This window comes from Equus caballus, chromosome 5, assembly GCF_041296265.1.
Source record: "Equus caballus isolate H_3958 breed thoroughbred chromosome 5, TB-T2T, whole genome shotgun sequence".
Taxonomy (NCBI): domain Eukaryota; kingdom Metazoa; phylum Chordata; class Mammalia; order Perissodactyla; family Equidae; genus Equus; species Equus caballus.
In genome coordinates, this window is record NC_091688.1 from 38,663,091 (window position 1) to 38,683,406 (window position 20,316).

Here is a 20,316-nt window from a genome sequence, read left to right on the forward strand (position 1 = left end):
GTCAAAACCCCAGGAGTAGGGAGGGAAGTGACATCTGAAAGAGGATGTGCAGACTGGACAGAAGGGCTATTTAGAGAGAATTGTTTTCCTGGCCATAGGACCATAAGTCTTCAACATCACTAAACATCCTCACAGCTCTGAAAAAGTCATCTCTGAGGAATATGGCTAAGAATTTATGCTTGGTCAGAGTGGCCAGTGTCCTCATTGCTTCTCTAACTCTAGATCAGGAGTTGGCTGGATTTCTCTGTAAAAAGCCAGAGAGTAAATAGTTTAGGCTTTTCATGTCTCTGTTGTAACTACTTAACTCTGTCCTTGTAGCAAGAAATCCTCTATAGGCTGTGTGTAAAGGAATGGACTTGACCTTGTTCCAATAATACTTTATTTGCCACAACAAGCAACTTACCAGCTCACAAGTCATAGTTTTCCAACCCTTACTCTAGACCATTATTTAATTCTGAATTTTTTCATTAATGTGCTGCTTTTCTAAAGTTGTATAACTAAAACTAATTTCATCTTATTCTTCTTAATTTAAAGCTGTGCTCAAGAAAGGAAGTAAATGAAAACAATATTTTATTCTAGACACAAAATCTCCACGAGCCAAGATTAAACCTAAAGAAATGGAGACTTGTTCCCTTGCCTATCCAATGCTAACCGCGAAGTGGAAAGAACTCTTTGGGCTCTAAGAAACTGTGCTGGAATAAACAGATTATTCTCTCACTTCTAATGATGAGACATTAATGAAACAGGAATGTCAAGGGAGACCTACAGGAGTTCTGGCCTGGAGCTTGTTCAGGAGCAAGACTTATCTCTTGCGTTCATTCTGTTCTATGTAATCCTTAATGACCAACTCAAAGTCTCACTTAGTCAACTGCAGCCCTAAACCTGTGAGGCTGCCCATCACGTGCTTTTTCAATGGCATCTCTAACCATGACTCAGAGTATTTCTCTCCTATCCCTGACAGCATTCTCACTGGGAATTTTTCCAGTTTCTGGATGAAGACTATACTAGTGGTGTAAAACTTGTCTTGATTATAAGTCTCAAGCCAAGTCCCCATAGGATCTAGTCTCCATCTACGAAGGAGGGCAAAAATCTTGAATTAAGCTAATTGTTTCTGCAACCCCCCTTTCCTTCCCTCGTAATTTCATTTAAAAAAATCCAAAACATTGTCTACTAATGTCCAACATGTAAATCTGGCTCTCCACCTGGAACAGGCAGTAGCAAACCATACATTTTTCCAAAAATTACAATTCTAATTCCACAAGCTTCCTGTGGTATTTTGGCTCTGGCCCTGCAGTGGTATATTATAAGGCATCACATTTCTTATATGACTGACCTCTGCTTCCTTATGTGACTGACCTCTGCTTCCTTACACTGAACATCCAAATTCTGGCAGTCATCGTACAATTGAACAGTGGTAGGGAGAAGATTTTTATTTGAAACAGAACTTAGTTCCTCAACCTAAGCTCAAAATCCTCAACTATAATCTTAAAATATAATGCAGATGTCACAAACATTGAAAATAGTCTGGTACTACAAATACATGAAGTGACAGGGTAGAAATTAGAGAATCCTTGACCAATCTAACAAGAGCAGCCTTGAAGGAAGACATTAGTCTTTGGCAATGATTTTTTTCTCACTAAAATCAGTCATCTAAGAGCTTTGGGTTAAAATACATCTCTACCTCGTTACACATTGAATGGATAGGAGAGAACTTTTGAAAACGTTCGAGTGGAAAGTTCTTAGAATTAAAAATAGTGGACCTTATTCCAGTAACCAGCTTATTCTGGAGTGTTTGTGATTTGACCATGCAAGGAAGACATGATGAGTGACATGTCTGGTTCTGAATGTCCTGTTTGTTGGGATTGCTTCTCACCAGATACTTTTCAGCAGGAACCATAAATCTCACTGCTCTGGGAACTGTTATGATCCTTCTCTGGAGCTAGTTTCATGACCTAATGACCTATTCTAGAGCCAGCCCCTCCTGGCCCACTGAGGGTAGCCCAGGGCCCCTGACCAGTGAGACCCAGCTCTCTCCATAGAGATCAGATGCCCATCTCCAATTTTTCTTTTTCAGAGAGAGCAGAGCCCTCGGCTCAGGCTGGAGCAGCTCCCCAGAGCTCCAGATCCATGCCGAGTGGAGTGAAGACTCAGGATCTTACTGATGCAAGGCAGAGACAGGACTCACAGAGTCAGAAAACCAAGTTTCCAATCCCAAATTCATGTGCAGAGTGGGTATTAGTGGGGCTAAGCATGGGGAAAAACAGGAGTGCTCTAGCTCCAGCTTGGACTGCTAGTCTTTTTGTTACTTTGTGCAACTGTTCTTGTGGAAAGTGGGAACTGACCTACAGAAACTCTCCAAATTGCCTTTGGCATCTCTCTTCGTAAGAATAACAAGTGGACTAGGCTCCTTATAATCTTTCTTTTCTTTATTAGGTAAGTAATATTCATTGACCAAATCTTCGTTGATCACTGGCTGCATGCCTTGGCATTTTGCAGTGGGCTGGGAACTTTAAAAGGCAAGGCATCTGTTCTCCAAGTAGCTCCACATGCTAGATTGCAAGACAAATTGACTTATCAGAAGGCAACATGGTGCTACAGAGTATGGGGCTAAATGAAGCATCAGAGAAATCAGAAATCAAAGTGAACTGGAAAGGTTACGGGAGGGGTTGCGATTTGTCTTGATCTTTTAAATTGAGAATAATGGAGGAACTGTTCTTCATATGGCTATTAGAAACAGTGCCTTTTCCAAGGTAGGATGGATGCTACCAATGACCCTCTTCATTATACACAAAAGGCATCTGTCTGCACCATGACTCATGCCCCTAAAATGTTTCCCGTCTCATGGAGTGGATGATCCATCACAAATTTTTTTCTTTTTTTAAATTGGCACCAGAGCTAACAACTGCTGTCAATCTTCTTTTATTTTTTTCCTTTTTCTCCCCAAATCCCCCCAGTACATAGTTGCATATTTTAGTTGTGGGTCCTTCTAGTTGTGGCATGTGGGACACTGCCTCAGCATGGCCTGATGAGCTGTGCCATGTCCACGCCCAGGATCCGAACCAGCGAAACCCTGGGCCACAGAAGCAGAACGTGAGAACTTAACCACTCAGCCATGGTGCCGGCCCTGATCACAAATTCTTTAATGATTGCTACCCATGAAATTAGCCAGGATCAGGGTTAAGACATGCAAGTATCTGCATCCACATCCTTCAAGGATAATTACCATGGATTCTCTATCTTGGTATACTTACAACGGTTTACATATGCAATACCCATATTCCCACTCCTGTCATTAGATAGTGAAATCAGTCTATCCTCTGGTCACAGAATCGTCTATAATCAGTATTTTCACATGTTATCTTCTATGTCCTCAGGAGTCTCAGTTGCTAATCCAAGCTTAGAGACCCAGCCCCCTGGGGGGACAGGTGATTGAAGGAGAGAATCTTGTCCTACTCTGCTCAGTGGCTGAGGGCATAGGAAACATCACATTTTCCTGGCACAGAGAGGCCACAGGAATAAGTCTGGGAAAGAAGACCCAGCATTTCCTGTCAGCAGAGCTGCAGATTCCAACTGCGAAGGAGTGCGAGGCTGGCCAATTTTATTGTAGAGCTGACAATAACCATGATCCCATTCAGAGCACGGTGGTGAATATTCCTGTGAGAAGGGAGTTGCATGCTCATTCATCTCAGAGAGAAATCCCAAAACCAAGGTCACAGTGCCCAGGAGTCAAGAAGAAATTTCAGCAGCTCCCAGAAATCAGTGCTGTGGAGAAGCAACAGCAATTTGAAGGTGGGTTACTCTTCTAAGTTAAACTGCTGACACTTTTCTTTTTTGTGGAAGAAAATATAAAAAGGGCTGGATTGGCATTAGAAAAAAATAAGATGAGAACAACAAATGACCACATCTCTAGACAGGACCCCAGAGTTGATGTTCCCTCAAATTTCTAAAGACATGGTTGAGAAAATAACCTCTGATTGTTCTGGAGTGGATGTGAGGATGGAAGGAATACACAATGACTAAGGGGCCAGGCCCTTTGCTGAGATTCTAGTATAGTCTGGGAGTTTGTAAATCTACTTCAGCATCACAAATCCTCTCTGATAGTCCCCTTTGTGTCTGTTAGTTCCAGTGTCTTGTCCTGTCCTCACCCTCAGGGTTCCTGCAGCCAGGGCTATCATGGGGGACACAGTGGAGCTTTGCTGTGAGGCTTCTCCCCCAATCCTGTATCAGTTTTATCATGATGATGTCAACCTGGAGAACGTCTCGGCTCCCTCTGAAGGAGGAGTATCCTTCAATCTCTCTCTGACCACTGGACATTCTAGAAACTACTCCTGTGAGGCTGACTATGGCCTGGGGGCTCTGTGCAGTGGAATAGTGCCACTCTCCATCTCAAGTGAGTTGGTGATCCCTGGATACAGGAGTATTATGATCAATGGCTCTGTTCCAGAAGTCTTTATTGGTACCATATTGAGGTTTCAGAAGATGGATGGAGTTCTAGGTCATGTCTCCTGTGTGTGGGAAGTTGAAGAAAGTGACCTAAAGGCCTAGCTGCTTCTCTTCTCTCCACACTAACTGAAAAGTACACACTATACTTAGTTAAAATTACATGAATTTATATTTACAGTTTCTGCAAAGTATTCATAAGGATTTCAGGGCCCAAGCCTTTAACCTCTGAGGCTGAAGTACTGGTTTCTTCCCTCAGGGAATGGTGGCTATAGAATAGAACTTGTCACGGCCAGAGTTCTTAGGGGCTGTTTAGTGTCCTTGGTTTTATTGCTGGTCTCACAAGATATCAGGTTGGTATCTACTATTTATTTTGTTTATCACTTATTGCTGTGACCTTTTCCATTACTGATACAGGTTGGATTTGCGAAAAGGAGAAGAAAGAAAAAAGGAAAAAAAAACCTTCCAATATCTGTTCAATTCTTTTTAAACTTCACAAGGAGCGGTCAACGTTGCCATATTACTAATTTGATAATATGTCATTTTTCTTGTATGCAGTCACCTGAGATTAAAACTATTAACATACTCTTTCATTCTAAATAAAAATGTCTGATTATTAAATACCGTTTAATAACTTTCAATAGGCATATTTAGTTTTTATGCAGTAGAGTAAAATGTAATAAGGAGCTGTATTTAAAAGAATTAAAACAATTTAGTGTAATATTTTCTCTTTTATTTACCCATTGCTTATTAGATATCCTATTCATGACAAGAGCAGTGACTCTTTTTTGAATTCTTGGATCTATTATATGGACCATATGGGGCCATCTTCACCCACATGTCTGATGATCGATGCCGTCATAAGACCATCAATTAGAGCACATGTGTGTGACCTCTCAATGTGGCCTGGATTTCCTCGTAGCATCTTGACCTCAGGGTAGTCAAACTTTTTACGTGTTGGCTTAGGCTTCTAAAGCAAATGTGATAGTGAATCTGCAACATCTTCTCATCAACTAATTTCAGAATTATGCAGTGTCACCTCCACCACAATTTTATTGAGTCCTAGTGCCTAACAAACTTATCCAGATTCAAGGGGAGAGAGTAATGACTGCACCTCTAAATGGGAGAACTGTCAAAGAATTTGCAGCCATATTTTTAAAATTTCCACGTACACCATCACGAATTCCAGTCCATGCCTCCCAACCCCACAAGCCCCTTGGTTGCCCTCTCTGGACTTGACAAATGCCCTGTGGAACAAGTGGTTCTGGTAGCCGGATTTATCTCCATAAGCCGCTCTTCCCTCTCATCTTGTCTCAGAAATTCTTCGCTATCTTATTACCTTTTCAGTACCTTTAAATAGACTTTTAAAAGTATTTTCCCAGAATTTCTAGTTATCCTCAGAAGAAAGATTAGTTTAATTTCTCCTTCCATATTACTGAAAGTGTAAAAGCCTCCATCTTTTATAACCAACACTTTCATAAAGCTGCTGTGTTTTCAGTATTTTCAGAATAACCATATCTCTTTATAACATATTATTTTTAAGATCAAGAATTTAGATAATTCTCCTAATCAATGTCTCCTACTGACCCCTACTGGCATTCTACTGCCCAAAAAAATGTTACCAATGACCGATTATTTGGTTTATTTTGTATGGCAAGATACCACACGTTATCTGCAATTATAAAAAATAACTTGAAGTGTGAATTATTGTCCATGTTTAACAATCTTGGAAAAGTTAAGTACTTTGCCGTGTTCACACAGCCAGTAGAGGGCAAAGCTAAGACCAGAATCCATACTTGCCTGACCATATGCACCTCCTGACTTTAATTATTCTCCTCTTATAAGTTTCACTCATTTTAGTAAGGTGTTATTTTTTAATCTATAAGATACAGAACAAGCATGGAGTACAACAGAATTGCAATGTAAATGTTTAAGTTAAGTCCTTGGAATGCCTTATTTTGGAATGTGGCCATAATTGCAACTTATTGTTTTCATGCTTCAGCCAAAATGGAAACAGAGAAGTCCAATTTAACATTGTTGGAAATTGTTTTTTCTTTCATTAAGTTTCTAATTGCTAAAAAATATATGTATATGAAAAGAGATGTTGTTTATGTAAAATAATTTCTAATTCATTCACTCTGTTAAATTCTTTCATTTTTTCAAGTAACACACCAATTCTATAGATTTTTTCAAATTTAGAAGCAAATAATCTGCAACACAATAAAACATTTACTTCCTCCTTTTCAAGTTTTAAGCAAATTATTTTTTCAAGTCGTATTATATGCTTCATGGCCTCTGGTACATTGAAAGATAATAGTAGTTACAGCATATAACTTTGTCTAGCTCATGCTTTTAAGGGAAATTTTGTTGTGTTTCTCTAATATGTAATATATTCAAATACTCCTTTTAATGAAGTTCTAGCATTCTTATTTTATTAGTACTATTTTTCAGGAACAACTTTTAATTTTGCTAATACTTTGTTAATACCTGTGGAGATAATCATATAATATTTCTTTTTCATCTTTTAAATCAACTAATTATATTATGCCAGAATATCTAATATTGAATAACTTTTGGATTCTTGGTAAAAATCCAATTTTAATGATGTATTTTTTAATATAAACAAGCATTCTATTGAAGATTTTTTCGTAAATATTAATGTGTGAAATTTTCCAGGTTTGCCATTATCGTGCTCTTTTTGGGGTTTTATACTCAATATTTTCCTATCTTTACCAAAGGAAGTTCAAAGTTTTCCTTCTTTTCCTATATTCTGAAATAGTTTACACAGCAACATAATTATCTGTTTTTTAAAGATTTTGTGAAACCCCCGTGAAACCATCTGTGCCTGGTGGGGTTTTGAAGGAGTTAGTTCTTTGACAACTTTCTCTATTTCTGATCTTGTGATTAATCTTGTGAGAGATGTTACTACTAATGTTCACCAATATCTAGTTCTCTTTTACTTCCGGGCATGTGGAAAGTTTGCATTTCCCTGTCTCCTTGAAGTTACATGTGACCAGTGAAATGTTAGCAGAAGTAATATGCGTCATTTCCTGGCAGAAGCATGTAAGAGCGAAGGGTTGATTTTCCATTTCCTCTTCCCATGTTCTAGTGATTATGGAAACATGCTGACCTGACAGCATCTTAGGATAGTGCAGCCTCCATCAGCATAGGTCCCTGCGTAACTGTAGTAAACAGAGCTGCCTGGCAAATATATGATGGATTTGTGGCACAAGTTGGAAATAAACCATTGTTGCTTTAAACCACTGTAATTTGAGGTTTGTATAACAGCATAACATACTCCATCCTGACTGTTACAATATGTTTACATTTTTTTCTCTTCTAGGAAGTTTTCCTAGAAAATCATTCATTTTATCTAGATTCCAAATTTACTTACTTAGAATTGAACATAGTGGTCTCCTGTGATTCTTGTAGCTTTCCCTGTGTCTGGTTATTACTCCACAATTTCTTCTTTTTCTGTTCTTGCAATAATATAGAAAATGTTTTATTTGTCATTTTGATTAAGAAGTAAAGCTATTAGAATTATTTGATGTACCAATTTTGTTTTCTAATTCTGGAATTTCTGCTCTCATCTTTGTTAGCTTCTTCCTTCTGTTGCTAGTCTCGTTCTTTTGAACAAATTGGGTATTAATACATTTGTTTTCCTTTGGCTTATATATTTATGTATATTCAGTAGCTTGAGACTTAATTCCCTTAAATTTAAAGTTATTGGCATATTTAGATTTTTTTCATAGTTTTGTTATGAATTACCAGTTGTGCTATAGTTAGAGAGGATTATTTATGTCATATCCATTTTTTGGAATATTTTTGAAGTTTTCTCTGTGACCCAACATATCATCAATTTTTGCTATTGTTCAACTATGCTTAGAAAGTAGACTAAAGTTTATTTTAAAAATAATTTATTCAAGAAAGAGTTGCTAGAATCATATACACTGATTTCACACTCTTTGAAAATGTGTGCCTCTTGCCTTAGGCTTGAAGGACAGTTTGGCTTGGTAGAAAATCCTGAGGTCATTGTTCCTCTTCTTGAAGATGAAATAAACTATAGTTTCTCCTCCCCTTGGGAAAATAAACTTAGGTTAATCTTCTAACACTGTTTTCCAGGAAACCCGATAAAGTTGGGACACTGACTGTGTTACCAGGCAACAGTTTTCATGATTAGTAAACCATATCTAAACTGAGAGGACTCTGAACAGGATTACAAATGTTTGGTGGGAAGCAGAAATAGGGGCAACCTCAAGTGCAATGTGACTCCTGAAACTGAGCATGTCCCTCGCAGTGGCCCCGATACCCATCTATGTGGCCTTGTCCTCTGAGCTGTTACTTGGAGGACTAGAAAAGAGCTCCTTGACCACTATGAAGACTCCCTCTGGTGACGCATCTGATACATCCATGCTGATATGCTGTGTTTCTTATTCTGTATCTCTCTGTAAAGCTAAATGGTGCAAAACACAGCCTATTTGGTCTTATGAGTGTCAATATCAAGCCTACCCCAAGACCACTGCTATAGAGTGGATTTTGCAAATATAAAAAAATTTAAAAAGTAAGAATGGTCATGTAAATTCTAAACAAGAAGAGTAGTAAAGTAGAATTAGAGCCATCAAAAATTAACAAGTATTTTATAATAAGTAAAACAGCATTGTACAGGTGCATGAGTAGAGAGAGACAATCAGAACAGAATAGAAAGAAAATCTAGAAACAGTGAGCAATGTCTGTGGGATTCACCATTTGAAGTGGAATTCCAAATCAATTGGGAAACAAGAATGGACTATTCAACTACAGTGATGGAATAAATAAGTAGTCTTTGGATGGAATATAATTGAATTCTTATTCTGTATCTTATATTTTACCAGCTGATTACACATGGTTAAGCCATGCAAAAGCTTTAAAAAATAAAGCTTTCTCCCCTGAAATGAATGTTCCTTTATCTGTTTTTCAGAAGGAGATTTTGCCGCAAATGCACCCAAGTGAAAACTCTCCTTATTCAAAATTGCAACTCTAGAGGCCTCCTTTATTCATAATTTTAAATAAGTATTACTGCTCTGTACATAAACATAAAGGCTATTTGATTACACAATGTTTTTCTATAACACTTACTCGTGTCTCTACTTTACTATATTTATGCTATCAGTGTTCCATCTTAGGGTGCTCCATGTGATTCTAGGTGTTATCTTGCACAGGATTAGATATTTTTAAATTAATTTACTAATTCATATATTCAAGATTATTTAGTGAATATTTATAATGTATGAGTAATGTTTTGTTAGGTTTTGAGAGGTGAAAATATGCATAGAATGGAATTTATTTCCTCAATGGACATATTGTCTGTAGAGGGAATGTGAAATATGCACAGAGTGTAAGAAAAAGAGAGAGAGAAAGTAATGATAAAGAGGCAGATGAAGTTCTATGAGTTTATAAGAGAAAAAATAAATCTGGGGCAATATCATTGTCTTACTTATAAGTTTTGAAAAAGCTAAGCATGAGGAACAGAAAAATTTTTGCCAAGTCAGAGTGGCTATCCTATTAAGGAAATACTTTGTGATTATGTCACTTATGTCTGGCTGCCCATCTGCAGTGACAACCTGAAAGACCACACACAGTCTATACAAAGGAACATAATATCACTTAGAGTGCCATACGCTCCCTAGCCTGTGTCCTCTCTGTTGTCATTCACTGTCCTGGAGACTATCTTGTACTTAGTTCTCTTTATCACAGAGAGGCTTCCAGTCCAAACCCTCAAGAGTCCACCTACCCCAGCCCACTCCCACTCCTCTCCACTCCAGCCATCAAGGAGCTGCAACCAGTGTATGTCAGTGGTGAGTCTTCCCATTGGAAGGGGCTCTGTGGCTCAGGCCAGGAGGGAAGAGAGAACAGAGAAAAGACCATGAGGTGTTTTAACCACCTCAACCCCATGAATCCCAGTCACTCCCAATAAGTAAATTACTCCCTCAGAGTCATCTTAGGGTTGAGAGGATAGTCATGAAGCAGAGGACTGGGAAATGTGTATATATTTGAACCCTTATCCACCGACATCAGTGAACTCTGCAGTGCGCCCTGTAGATGTGAATGTGGTTTATTCCCAGGGTTGGAGCATCCAGCAGTGCAGGTGAGAAACGGCAAAATGGTTCTTGTTAGATGCATCTTCCCAGGAAAGTGGCATAGTGTGCATAATAGAGGCTTCAAAACATCAATTGCCTTTGATGTGAAATCTGTAGATCCAAGAGGGAGTAAGAGATATTTGAGTTGGTTCTTGTAGAGAAGCTGAGTTTTAAAAAAAAAAGACAGGAGGTCCATTGAGACTTCATTCAGATGAGAATAGACAGGGAGAATCTGGGATACAAGGCAAAGGGATGGAATCAGACAAGAGTGAGAACATCTAAAATCATGGTGTCTAAAGTCCAGGAGGAATTGTCTCAGTTGAAGAGGGTCTTGAAGTGCCTCTTTTAAAGGACTTGAAGTCTTGGAATGGGATGGAAGAATTCATTAAACAAATCACCTAACCTAGAGAGTTTTCACTTTGACATGTAACTTTGCAAGAATTGAGACAACAATTATTTAGCAGTGCAGAGCCTTCAAGCTGCTGCTTCACTTTCCTTGAAGCTGCAACCTTGAAACCTGCCCTTTGATCTGTGCTCCTAGCTGCTCCTGAAAGAACAAGTGGCTGCTAGAAGCTCAGCCAATTTCCTGGGAGATGGTCATCCAGCCACTCTCTACTAAGCCTCTGAAGCTGGGTCTTCTGCCAGCATGGCTTACGGTTGTGCCACTACAGCTTCCTATAGAGAATCACTTATCCTGTGATTCTCCTTCTCTGTCTGTGAATAGCCCAGCAAAATGGAAAAGGCACAGTCATCTCCACTGGATGTTTATCTTCGACCCCTCTAGATGCTGATCTATGGTTAAGGGAAAAAAGGAGATTCAGTCCCACTATGCCCACCTGTAAAAAGGGAGAAAGAAACAGATATCACTAAGCAGTCCCTGCAGCCACACACTCAAGCTGCCGTGTGACTCAGGATCTCTCCTTATTTATGTCTCCAATTTCCTTCTATATGTTTGGTTATCTACAGAACACAGAGGAATGACAGGAAAATGGGCTCCGACAGAATGATCAGTGAAACCAAAAGGGAAAAGATCATAAGAATAATAAACCATGGAAGTTGCATTAGAGCTGGGAAGAGTTTTGTCTGATATATGTTGGTGGAGGGCCTATAGGATGGATGGAGTCTTTGAAGCACTTCAGAGTGGGCAACATTAAAGGATGGATTTTACGGAAGAGCATGTGAAGATGGAAATCCACACATTAAGCATGGCAGTTCTGTGTCTTGGGGCATAAAGTCTGGAAGTGAGGTATAAGTAGGAACTCAAGAGCTCAGTAATTTTTTTCTCCTTCACAGAAAACACCAGAAGGACATTTCTGGAGAACATATTGAGCTAGGCTCCTTATAAGTTCTTCATCTTGTGTCCCTCCACCATGTTCCTTCTCTTGCTCACTTAAGTCCTTCCTTCTGTGTGTTTCTCCTAGGACTCCTAAGTGATCTACTCTGGTGTGAAGAAGGCATAACACTTGGAGGAACAAGAGGGGGAGACCAGAAACAAGGGTGGAGCAGCCCTAAGGACTGCCATAGGACCTTGTAAAAATGCTCAGCTCTCATAACCTGTCACAGACAGAATGTGCTTCAGGGACTCTAGGCAAGCCACCTGTGTCATCATTTTTGTTCTCATCATGTTCTTTTCCCAATATCTTCTTCTATTAGTTAAATGTTTATTGAACTGCTACTATATCCAAGGCGCTATGTGAGGAAATTATTTCTGCTATCTTCTCTTAAGCTATCAATATCCAAAGAGTTGAGAAAGCAGAATGAACAAAAGACAAGTTCTCACATTTACCTACTCTGAAGTGACATAAAGAGACTCCATTTCTGGGTTTTTCTTTCCCTCCTAAATTGGATATCTGTTGTCTTTTATCTCCACAGAGATCTCAAGTTTTAAATTGAATCCTCTCTTGCTTTTGTGAAAACTTTAGGGTGAGTTTGTGGGAGGAAACAGCAGCTTGAGTTAGCTTGCCATATAGCTCACTCTTGAATGTTCAATTTTTATATTAATTCACATTGATTTAAAATTAATAGTATGTTTGTATCTTTTTGAAATGCTAAATGCTTTACACTTGCCATCATCATGTATGGAGTAAGACCACAGCCTTTGGAATCTGCTGCCTCGGGTGTGTCACAAATCCATCCCTTATTAATTGTTAGCTTTGAGCAAACTACTTAACCTTCCTATGCCTCAGTTTCTTCACCTTAAAATGAGGATAACCCATAGGTTATTATGAAGAGTAAATAAATGTTTGTAAATCACCTAGAACAATGTCCGGCATATAGGTAGCATTATGTAAGCGTTCATTAAATAAAACATGCATAATTATCACTTGGCCTTAAACTCAGTACTAAGAAAGTTCAAAAAGCAGAGTGATATCAGTCTCTAACCAAAGGATTATCAAACACAACTGTCAGAATTTTCACCACAACACCTCTTTGATTAACATTTTATACAATCCCCTGCCCTGCCAAAGATAGTTCACCAATAGGAGGGACATAGATGACTGGGGATTTGAATTTGATAATTAATCTACCAAAAATAATTTAGAATGCTTTATAAAATTTAGAGAATAATTTTGAAGTTCATCAGAAAAAATAAATAATTAAGAATAGTGAAATTTATTATTTAAATTTTATATTCAAATAATAGTACACCCTTGTCAAGATCACCTAAATTCTGAGATCTGAGCATCAAGGACTGAGAGCTAGTATATCCCATAGATTTATGACAGGGTGAGGGTAATGTCAACCCTAGAATTAACCCTGAGACCCCGCCCCTTAGCAGTGATGAACTGCTCTCAGCATTATTTACATCTAACCATCCCTGGGGGATAGTATGCACTCTCCTTATTAACAGTAACTCTGGGTTCAAAACCTCTAGAGGAATAGATCAAAATTGCATAGGTAATTTGATCTCTCTCTGCTCTAGTCACTCCAAATCACCCTTACCTATCAAGAATTATTTATCTCCATATTTATGGCTTGCTAGAACCTGTGTGAAATTATAGGTTTTCAGGTAACAATCCATGTTACCATGGTCTGGCTCAATGGTTAAGTTGCCAGTAACCACTCTCATTTTAGAAGGAGACTATCTCAGAGCTGCCATTTAACACTTCTCCACACACTTAACACACGTGCATATGACCTGACTATTCTTAAATCTGAGAGGGCTACCACCTGGACCCTTTGAGCTGAGAGGGACCACAAGAACCTGTGGATTTTTACACATAAGATATCTTCATTGTACAAAAACTAGAAATCGAGAAAATTAAAACAATCACTGTTAAAATCACTGTCGCTTCCATCAACCTAAGACAATTGCTACTAATACTTCAGTGTGAAGGGTCAAGCAGCTTATTATACGTTATATCATGATATAGAATTGAAACAACCTTATAGGAAAGAACAATCTCCATTTTCTCAGCATCCTACGTAACGAAATAGAGATCAAACATTGGAGGAGTCTCTTTCTTCCTGGCTTTCTATTTATATAGAACATTCTGAAGAGTAGCTTCTTGTCCTTGCTTCCTGGTACTTTTTTGAAAGAGTTTTTCAGGTCAGTTACTGAGAGAGCGTCTTCTCAAAATGCTGAATGGTGAGGCCTTCATGCTGCTGTGATCATTGTTGCTGGTGTTTGGTGAGTGGACAACTTGGAACGAGATCTGGGGCAGCAAGAGGATGGAGACCAGAGTATGTAGAGATCCGTGGGGCTTTCTCAGAGTCCACATCTTTGGCTAATGCCTAACAGTGAGGCTGGGTCTCCACTTCCATTTCAGTCTCCGGAGATATTTGAGAATTGAAAAGATGAGAAGACCTAGATTTCCAAGAATGCATAGAAAGGATACATTTCAATTTCTATTAGGGAAAGAAGTCTTTGCCATGAATTTCTCTTCTGATCATACAGGAAACTTTATAAATGATGTAATTGGGATTTTTTTCTATATTAAACCCCAGTAATCTATTCCTTCACCATACTGAATAAAAATCAAACTTATTTAGATAACAGAGCCGGCCTGTGGCTGAGTGTTTAAGTTTGCGAGCTCTACTGTGGCAGCCCAAGTTTCCCCCCGTTTGGATCCTGGGCATGGACACGGCACTGCTCATCAAGCCATGCTGAGGTGGCGCCACACCTAGCATAACCTGAAGGACCTGCAAATAGAATATACAATGATTACTGGGGGGCTTTAGGAAGAAGAAGAAGAGAGAGAGAGAAAAAAAAAAAGATTGGCAACAGGTCTTAGCTCAGGTGCCAATCTTTAAAAAAGAGAAAGTACTCTGTAAACTGCAAAGCAATTTACTTCATCTTAAAAAAACTGTCTAGATAACAGATTAAAATTCACGATAGACAATGAGACCCTCTTGGTAAGGTACCACTGCTTAATTCTGGATAAGGGAGTGTCAGAACTTTGCTAAGAAACCTGACTCTTCTCTCCTGTACTTGGGAGGAATTCTGTACATAATTTTAGAATGAAATAATGGATTCTTAAGCCAAAACTTGGCCTAAAGTTGGGAAAGGAGGATTTGCACATCATACAAAACAGAGGAAGCCCCTCTTCGTCTCCATGTGTTCCCCTGGCTCTGTGTCTTAAGCTATATTGGGGCTCTGGAGAAGCAGAAGTAATAGTCAAAGGAATACACACTGGAGTGTAGATGAACTTCTTGGCAAAGGGAACAGCGCTGAGTAATAAGCAGTGTATATGTTGGGAACTTCCTTTGCGGGTGTAAAATGAAGCGAGCGATGTAGTGTTGATGGGAAATGTACAGCCTTTGGGGAGAGGTGGAATGTGGAAGAAGAAATATGAAAGGAAGAGGGAAAGAGAGAAGAGTGGAACAGAACTGGGAAAGTCCTCAGAACTGCAGATTGAAGAGAGAAATGAGGATACTGCTCTGTGCTCATTTCTCACTATTCTCTCTCTTGCAGCTTTGATCAGTGAAAAAATTAGTACCAGTGTTCCTGCTGTTCCTTTCTTACAATTTTGAGAAATTCTGTCCTTTAGACCAGCTCAGGAGGCATGAAAGTTCCATCTCAGATGGATGAAATTGAGGAGTACTAGACATGTAAATGCTTAGTGGTTTCCTCAGGCCCAGGCTGTTCTGTTTTCATATGATATCTGCTCTGAAAATACGCATGCTTTTGCTGAGTGGACAGATGTTATCTATCTTTTAAAGCTCTCCAATTCTCTACCCTTCAAATCAGAGGCTCAAAACTGGTGATCTATGACCTCTCTCTAGCTCACAGACCTGTTTTGTTTCACTAGCATGTTTTTCTTTTTAATTAAAAACTTTACATTTGTGGACAAAATGGCTCTAGGCTCTTTCTCCTAAACTTTTTCTTGGAAATACTAGATAAACAAGATGGAGGTTGGTGTATATCAAGACTTTATATAAAAACTACCATAAATACAAAAAAGACAGAAATATAGGGAAGCAGAAGCTGCTTAGAGAGGAAGAGGAGGATTGGAAATGAGGGAGTGCTTCTTGGATGACATCTCTTCTCTCCCTCATATTGCTCTGAGCTGACTCTTGCCCAACCCAGCTGGGCAATTCTACCACCAGAGCCAGTGGAGTAGCTATCAGGGCAGCACTAGAACCCAGCCATTATAGACAGCAGATAACAGTGGGTACAGGTATATTGCTGGGCTCCTTGGAATTCTTGTCTCCCCACTGCCCGCCACAGCCCAAGGACTGAGTGATCATCATTGAAAGAGGCAGAGAAATCCCTTGGAAGAGCAGCAACTAGTGTAGAAGTATAGACAATCCTCTAGTGGGTGGGCCAATAGGAAGTGATTGTGTCCAGTTAGAGCTCTGGAGATTTTCTGCCTGCAAACACTCCTCAACACTCCCTAGACACATCGAATTGTGCACAAGTTAAAGAATAGCCAAGTAGAGATCCTAAATATGAAAATTATAATAGTCAAAATAAAAATAACTGATGGGTGATTAATTAGCACATAGAATAATACTAAAGAAAAAAGTGATTTGGAAGATCAGGAAAACTCTCTTAAAAATACCAAAAAAGGGTAAAGAAATGGAAACTATAAAAGGAAAATTAAGAAATACGGATGATGGCAGTGAAAGTGTCAATATCTGTATAATGTATGTACGACAGATAAAAATAAAGAATAGGAAAAAACTCGTGGAAAAAATAATTACTAAGAATTTTACATAATCAGAAAAAGGTGAGGGGCCAGCCCGATGGTACAGCGGTTGATTTCGCATGTTCCACTTTGGTGCCCTGGGGTTTGCCAGTTTGGATCCTGGGTGCAGACCTACGCACCACTTGTTAAGCCATGCTGTGGTAGGCGTCCCACATATAAAGTAGAGGAAGATGGGCACAGATGCTAGCTCAGGGCCAGTCTTCCTCAGTAAAAAGAGGAGTATTGGCGGCAGATGTTAGCTCAGGGCTAATCTTCCTCAACAAAACAAAACAAGCAAACAAACAAACAAAAAACATTAAAAAAAGAAAAAGATGAACGATTTCACATTGAAAGTGTTATAATTTGCTAAGCTGAATAGACAGGAAAAACCTAAACATTAAAGTAAAATTTAAGAATATCAGACTAAGGGAAAATTCTGAAAAATTTAAGAGGATATAGGTATTATCTGTAAGTCATAGAAATCAGACTGACTTCAGGCTTCTTAACAATAACAGTAAATGTAAGTCAATGGAAAATAATGTTTTCAAAGGGGAGTGTATAATCTTATATCTAGCTACATGAAGATAGATAATTTTATATCTAACTAGACTAAAAAGCCAAACCTATAATTTTATATCTAACTAGACTTTCATTTAACAATGAGAGTAAATAAAGATATTCTTTGGTATAACAAGCCTTGAGATTTTAACACACACACTTCCCCCTCTAAAAACACTCTTAGAGGAAGTGCTGCAGTGAGAAGAAAAATATATGCAAGCATACACCACAACATATGGAAAATAAGTTTGAGTAATCAAATAGCAAAATTTTGTTGTTCAAATAAGCAATAACAAAATAAATAGAAAGAAAAAATAAACTAATAAACTAAAAAACTCAAGAGTATGATCTCATAATTGAAGGGTGGGAGGGAGTTGTTTTGAAGAAAAATAAAAGGATGCTGTTACTCCTCCCAGTAAGTTAGTAATTACCACCAGAAAACAAAAACAGGACGTGTAACTTTCAGAGCAGCATAAGAATACTCAACCTCCAACTGGGCTGTAGCTACTGCTGAGCAGAAGAGATCTGTATCTCCCATGTATGCTGATCTTGGCAAATCTGCCAAAGATGTCTTCACCAAGGGCTATGGATTTGGCTTAATAAAAGTTGATTTGAAAATAAAATTTTAAAATGGACTGGAATTTACAAATTCAGGCTCAGCCAACACTGAGATCACCCAAGGGAAAAGCAGTTTGGACACCAGGTACAGATCGACTGAAAATGGTCTGACGTTTATGGAGAATCAGGACACGACAACATGTTAGACACCGAGATTATCATGGAAGATCAACTTGTACGTGGACTGGCCTGATGTTTGATTCATCCTTCTCACCTAACAGTGTGGGGAAATAAAAGCTAATTTCAAGACAGGGTATAAGAGGGAGCATATCAACCTGGGCTGTGATGTGAATTTTGACATCTCTGGGCCTTCAATCGGGGTACTCTGTGCTGAGTTGTGAGGATTGGTTGGCAGGCTATCAAATGAATTTTGAGACCAACACGTCCCAAGTGACCCAGGGCAACTTTACAGTTAGCTAGAAGGCTGCTAAATTCTAGCTTCACACTAAGGTGAACAATGAGAAAGAGTTGGTGACTCCTTTTACCAGAAGGTGAACAAGAAGCTGGAGACGACTGTCCATCTCACCTGGACAGCAGGAAACAGTAACATTAGCTTAGGAATAGCAGCCAAGTATCAGATCAACCCTAACACCTGCTTCTCAACTAAAGTAAACCCAGCCTGATGGGTTTAGGATACATTCAGACCCTACAGCGAGGAATTTAGTATACATTTTAACATTGTATATCTGAAATGCCAGTATTGCTAAATATCATGTTAGACCTCCAGGTTAATGATGATTCAGCCCAAAGAAGTTATGCTCTCAGAGGTAAAGCGGAAATCCAATTCAAAAGAAGGGTCCTTTCAGGTAGCTATAGATTTGGAGGGAATTGATAGCCCCTCTCGGGATATCAGTTTTATTATATAGCAATGGCTGCAGGTGGAAGCTAACAATGTGTGGGCACTTTGTAAATTCATATTGAGTAAGTGAATGAAATTGTGAATTCCTGAGAATTGAAACTTGGTTTCCTTCCGCAACTGAAGGGTGACTCATTACTTAACGGTGTGTACAAAATCATCTGAAAGGGGTTTTTTCAGACAGATCTTTGTGACCTGTTTCCACCCCAGTCCATCACCTCTTTTACACCAAAAATAGTCTGCAAAGTGTGGTGGCTACTTCTTTTCTTCCGTGTTGGGGTAACAAGGGTGGATGTGATGAAGCCAATAATTGAGGACTTCATTTTCTCTTGTGTGGTTTTTTGCCCTTGCACCAGCGTATGAAATAGCTTCTGAGAATTCCAGCCATCAACTGGGAAGAATTTTTGTAGCTATAATCACATGGTTGCAACACTCAGAATCAAAATTGGACTAAATTATATTCTTAACCCTTGATTTAGTTTTTAGCAGTTTAATGGGTACATTTTTGAGTCTTCTATTTTGTGTGGAATTAGGTCACCCCCCTTTCAAATTCTGTAATTAACATCACTCAAAATAAAACTTGAATAAAATATTGAAACCTCAAAAAAATAGAAATAAAATTCAATTTATGTAACAAAAACTGGCAGGCAAGGGGGAAAAAAGACATAAAAAGAAAACATGGGTAAGCAGAAATGACAAAATAAAACAACAGAAATTAGATTCCACTAGCAAAGTACTTAAAGAATTGTAAATAATTTAAACTTAGCAATCAAAAATCATGGACTCTAAGATTGAATTCTTTTTAAAAACAACCAAAATGCACTCAGAAATATATTTGTAACACAAATGCTAAACAAACACAAATAATACTGTTTCAATTCAAATAAGTACTATTTAAATACTAATTCAAAATCCAACTAATTTTGCCTCCCATTTTACCATTAAAATGAATTTTGTGGTTGTAAAATTCTCCTTGTCCAAGGAGAGAATTCAGGGAGGTCTCCTGGTTTTATTTCTCACCCTTCGGTAGTAGGTAAGTTGCATATTTAATTCTCAGTTTATTAATTAGGATGTCACTGTCCCAGATATTAATCAAAATTCAAAACTTGAGTTAGCATCAAATCAACCCCCTTCTCTCAGCCTCAGTCTGTTTCATGCCGAAAGTCTACAGTGAAAAAGTAGTGTGGAATGTGTTTAGTTTCATCTCTTTTTCTCCATTTTGTCTCCCCAGGTAGCATCAAGAACTTTGGAGCCAGCACGTGGGAAGGCAAGATGAGAAAAAAGCAGGCTTCAGATCATATAGGCATATAGGTATTAAAAACTGTTGTCTTTCCTTCTTGGAAGCTCTAATTCACTAGTATTCTTTAATAATTTCTGTCTCTGCATGCAGTGCCAACCTAGTTTCATCTGGGGTCATTCTATATCTCAGGTGTTTCTCCTGAAAGACCTCACACAACCAGTCTGTCTATAGGGCTCCACGAACCATATAGATTCTGTGTCTTCCTGGCTCATTATCCTGCCCTCTCTCCTCAGACATTCTCTTTCTTGGTATCAGTCACTGTCCCCAAGATTTTCCTGTGTTTCTGGTTCCTGTGTG

The 20,316-nt window shown here is 38.7% G+C and overlaps 1 protein-coding gene and 1 pseudogene across 1 annotated transcript; both read left to right on the forward strand.

The window, feature by feature from the left end:
- The first annotated feature begins 1,955 nt into the window (after positions 1-1,955).
- Positions 1,956-10,528, forward strand: LOC100630378 (Fc receptor-like protein 2). The gene is given in 9 exon segments (XM_070267583.1): positions 1,956-2,175; positions 2,178-2,228; positions 3,375-3,415; positions 3,417-3,663; positions 4,121-4,390; positions 4,700-4,741; positions 4,744-4,954; positions 8,432-8,468; positions 10,088-10,528. Coding segments are annotated over 9 exon segments (1,425 nt in total). The 3' UTR covers positions 10,394-10,528.
- Positions 10,529-17,785: 7,257 nt separating this feature from the next.
- Positions 17,786-18,527, forward strand: LOC100054304 (non-selective voltage-gated ion channel VDAC1-like; annotated as a pseudogene).
- Positions 18,528-20,316: the final 1,789 nt, after the last annotated feature.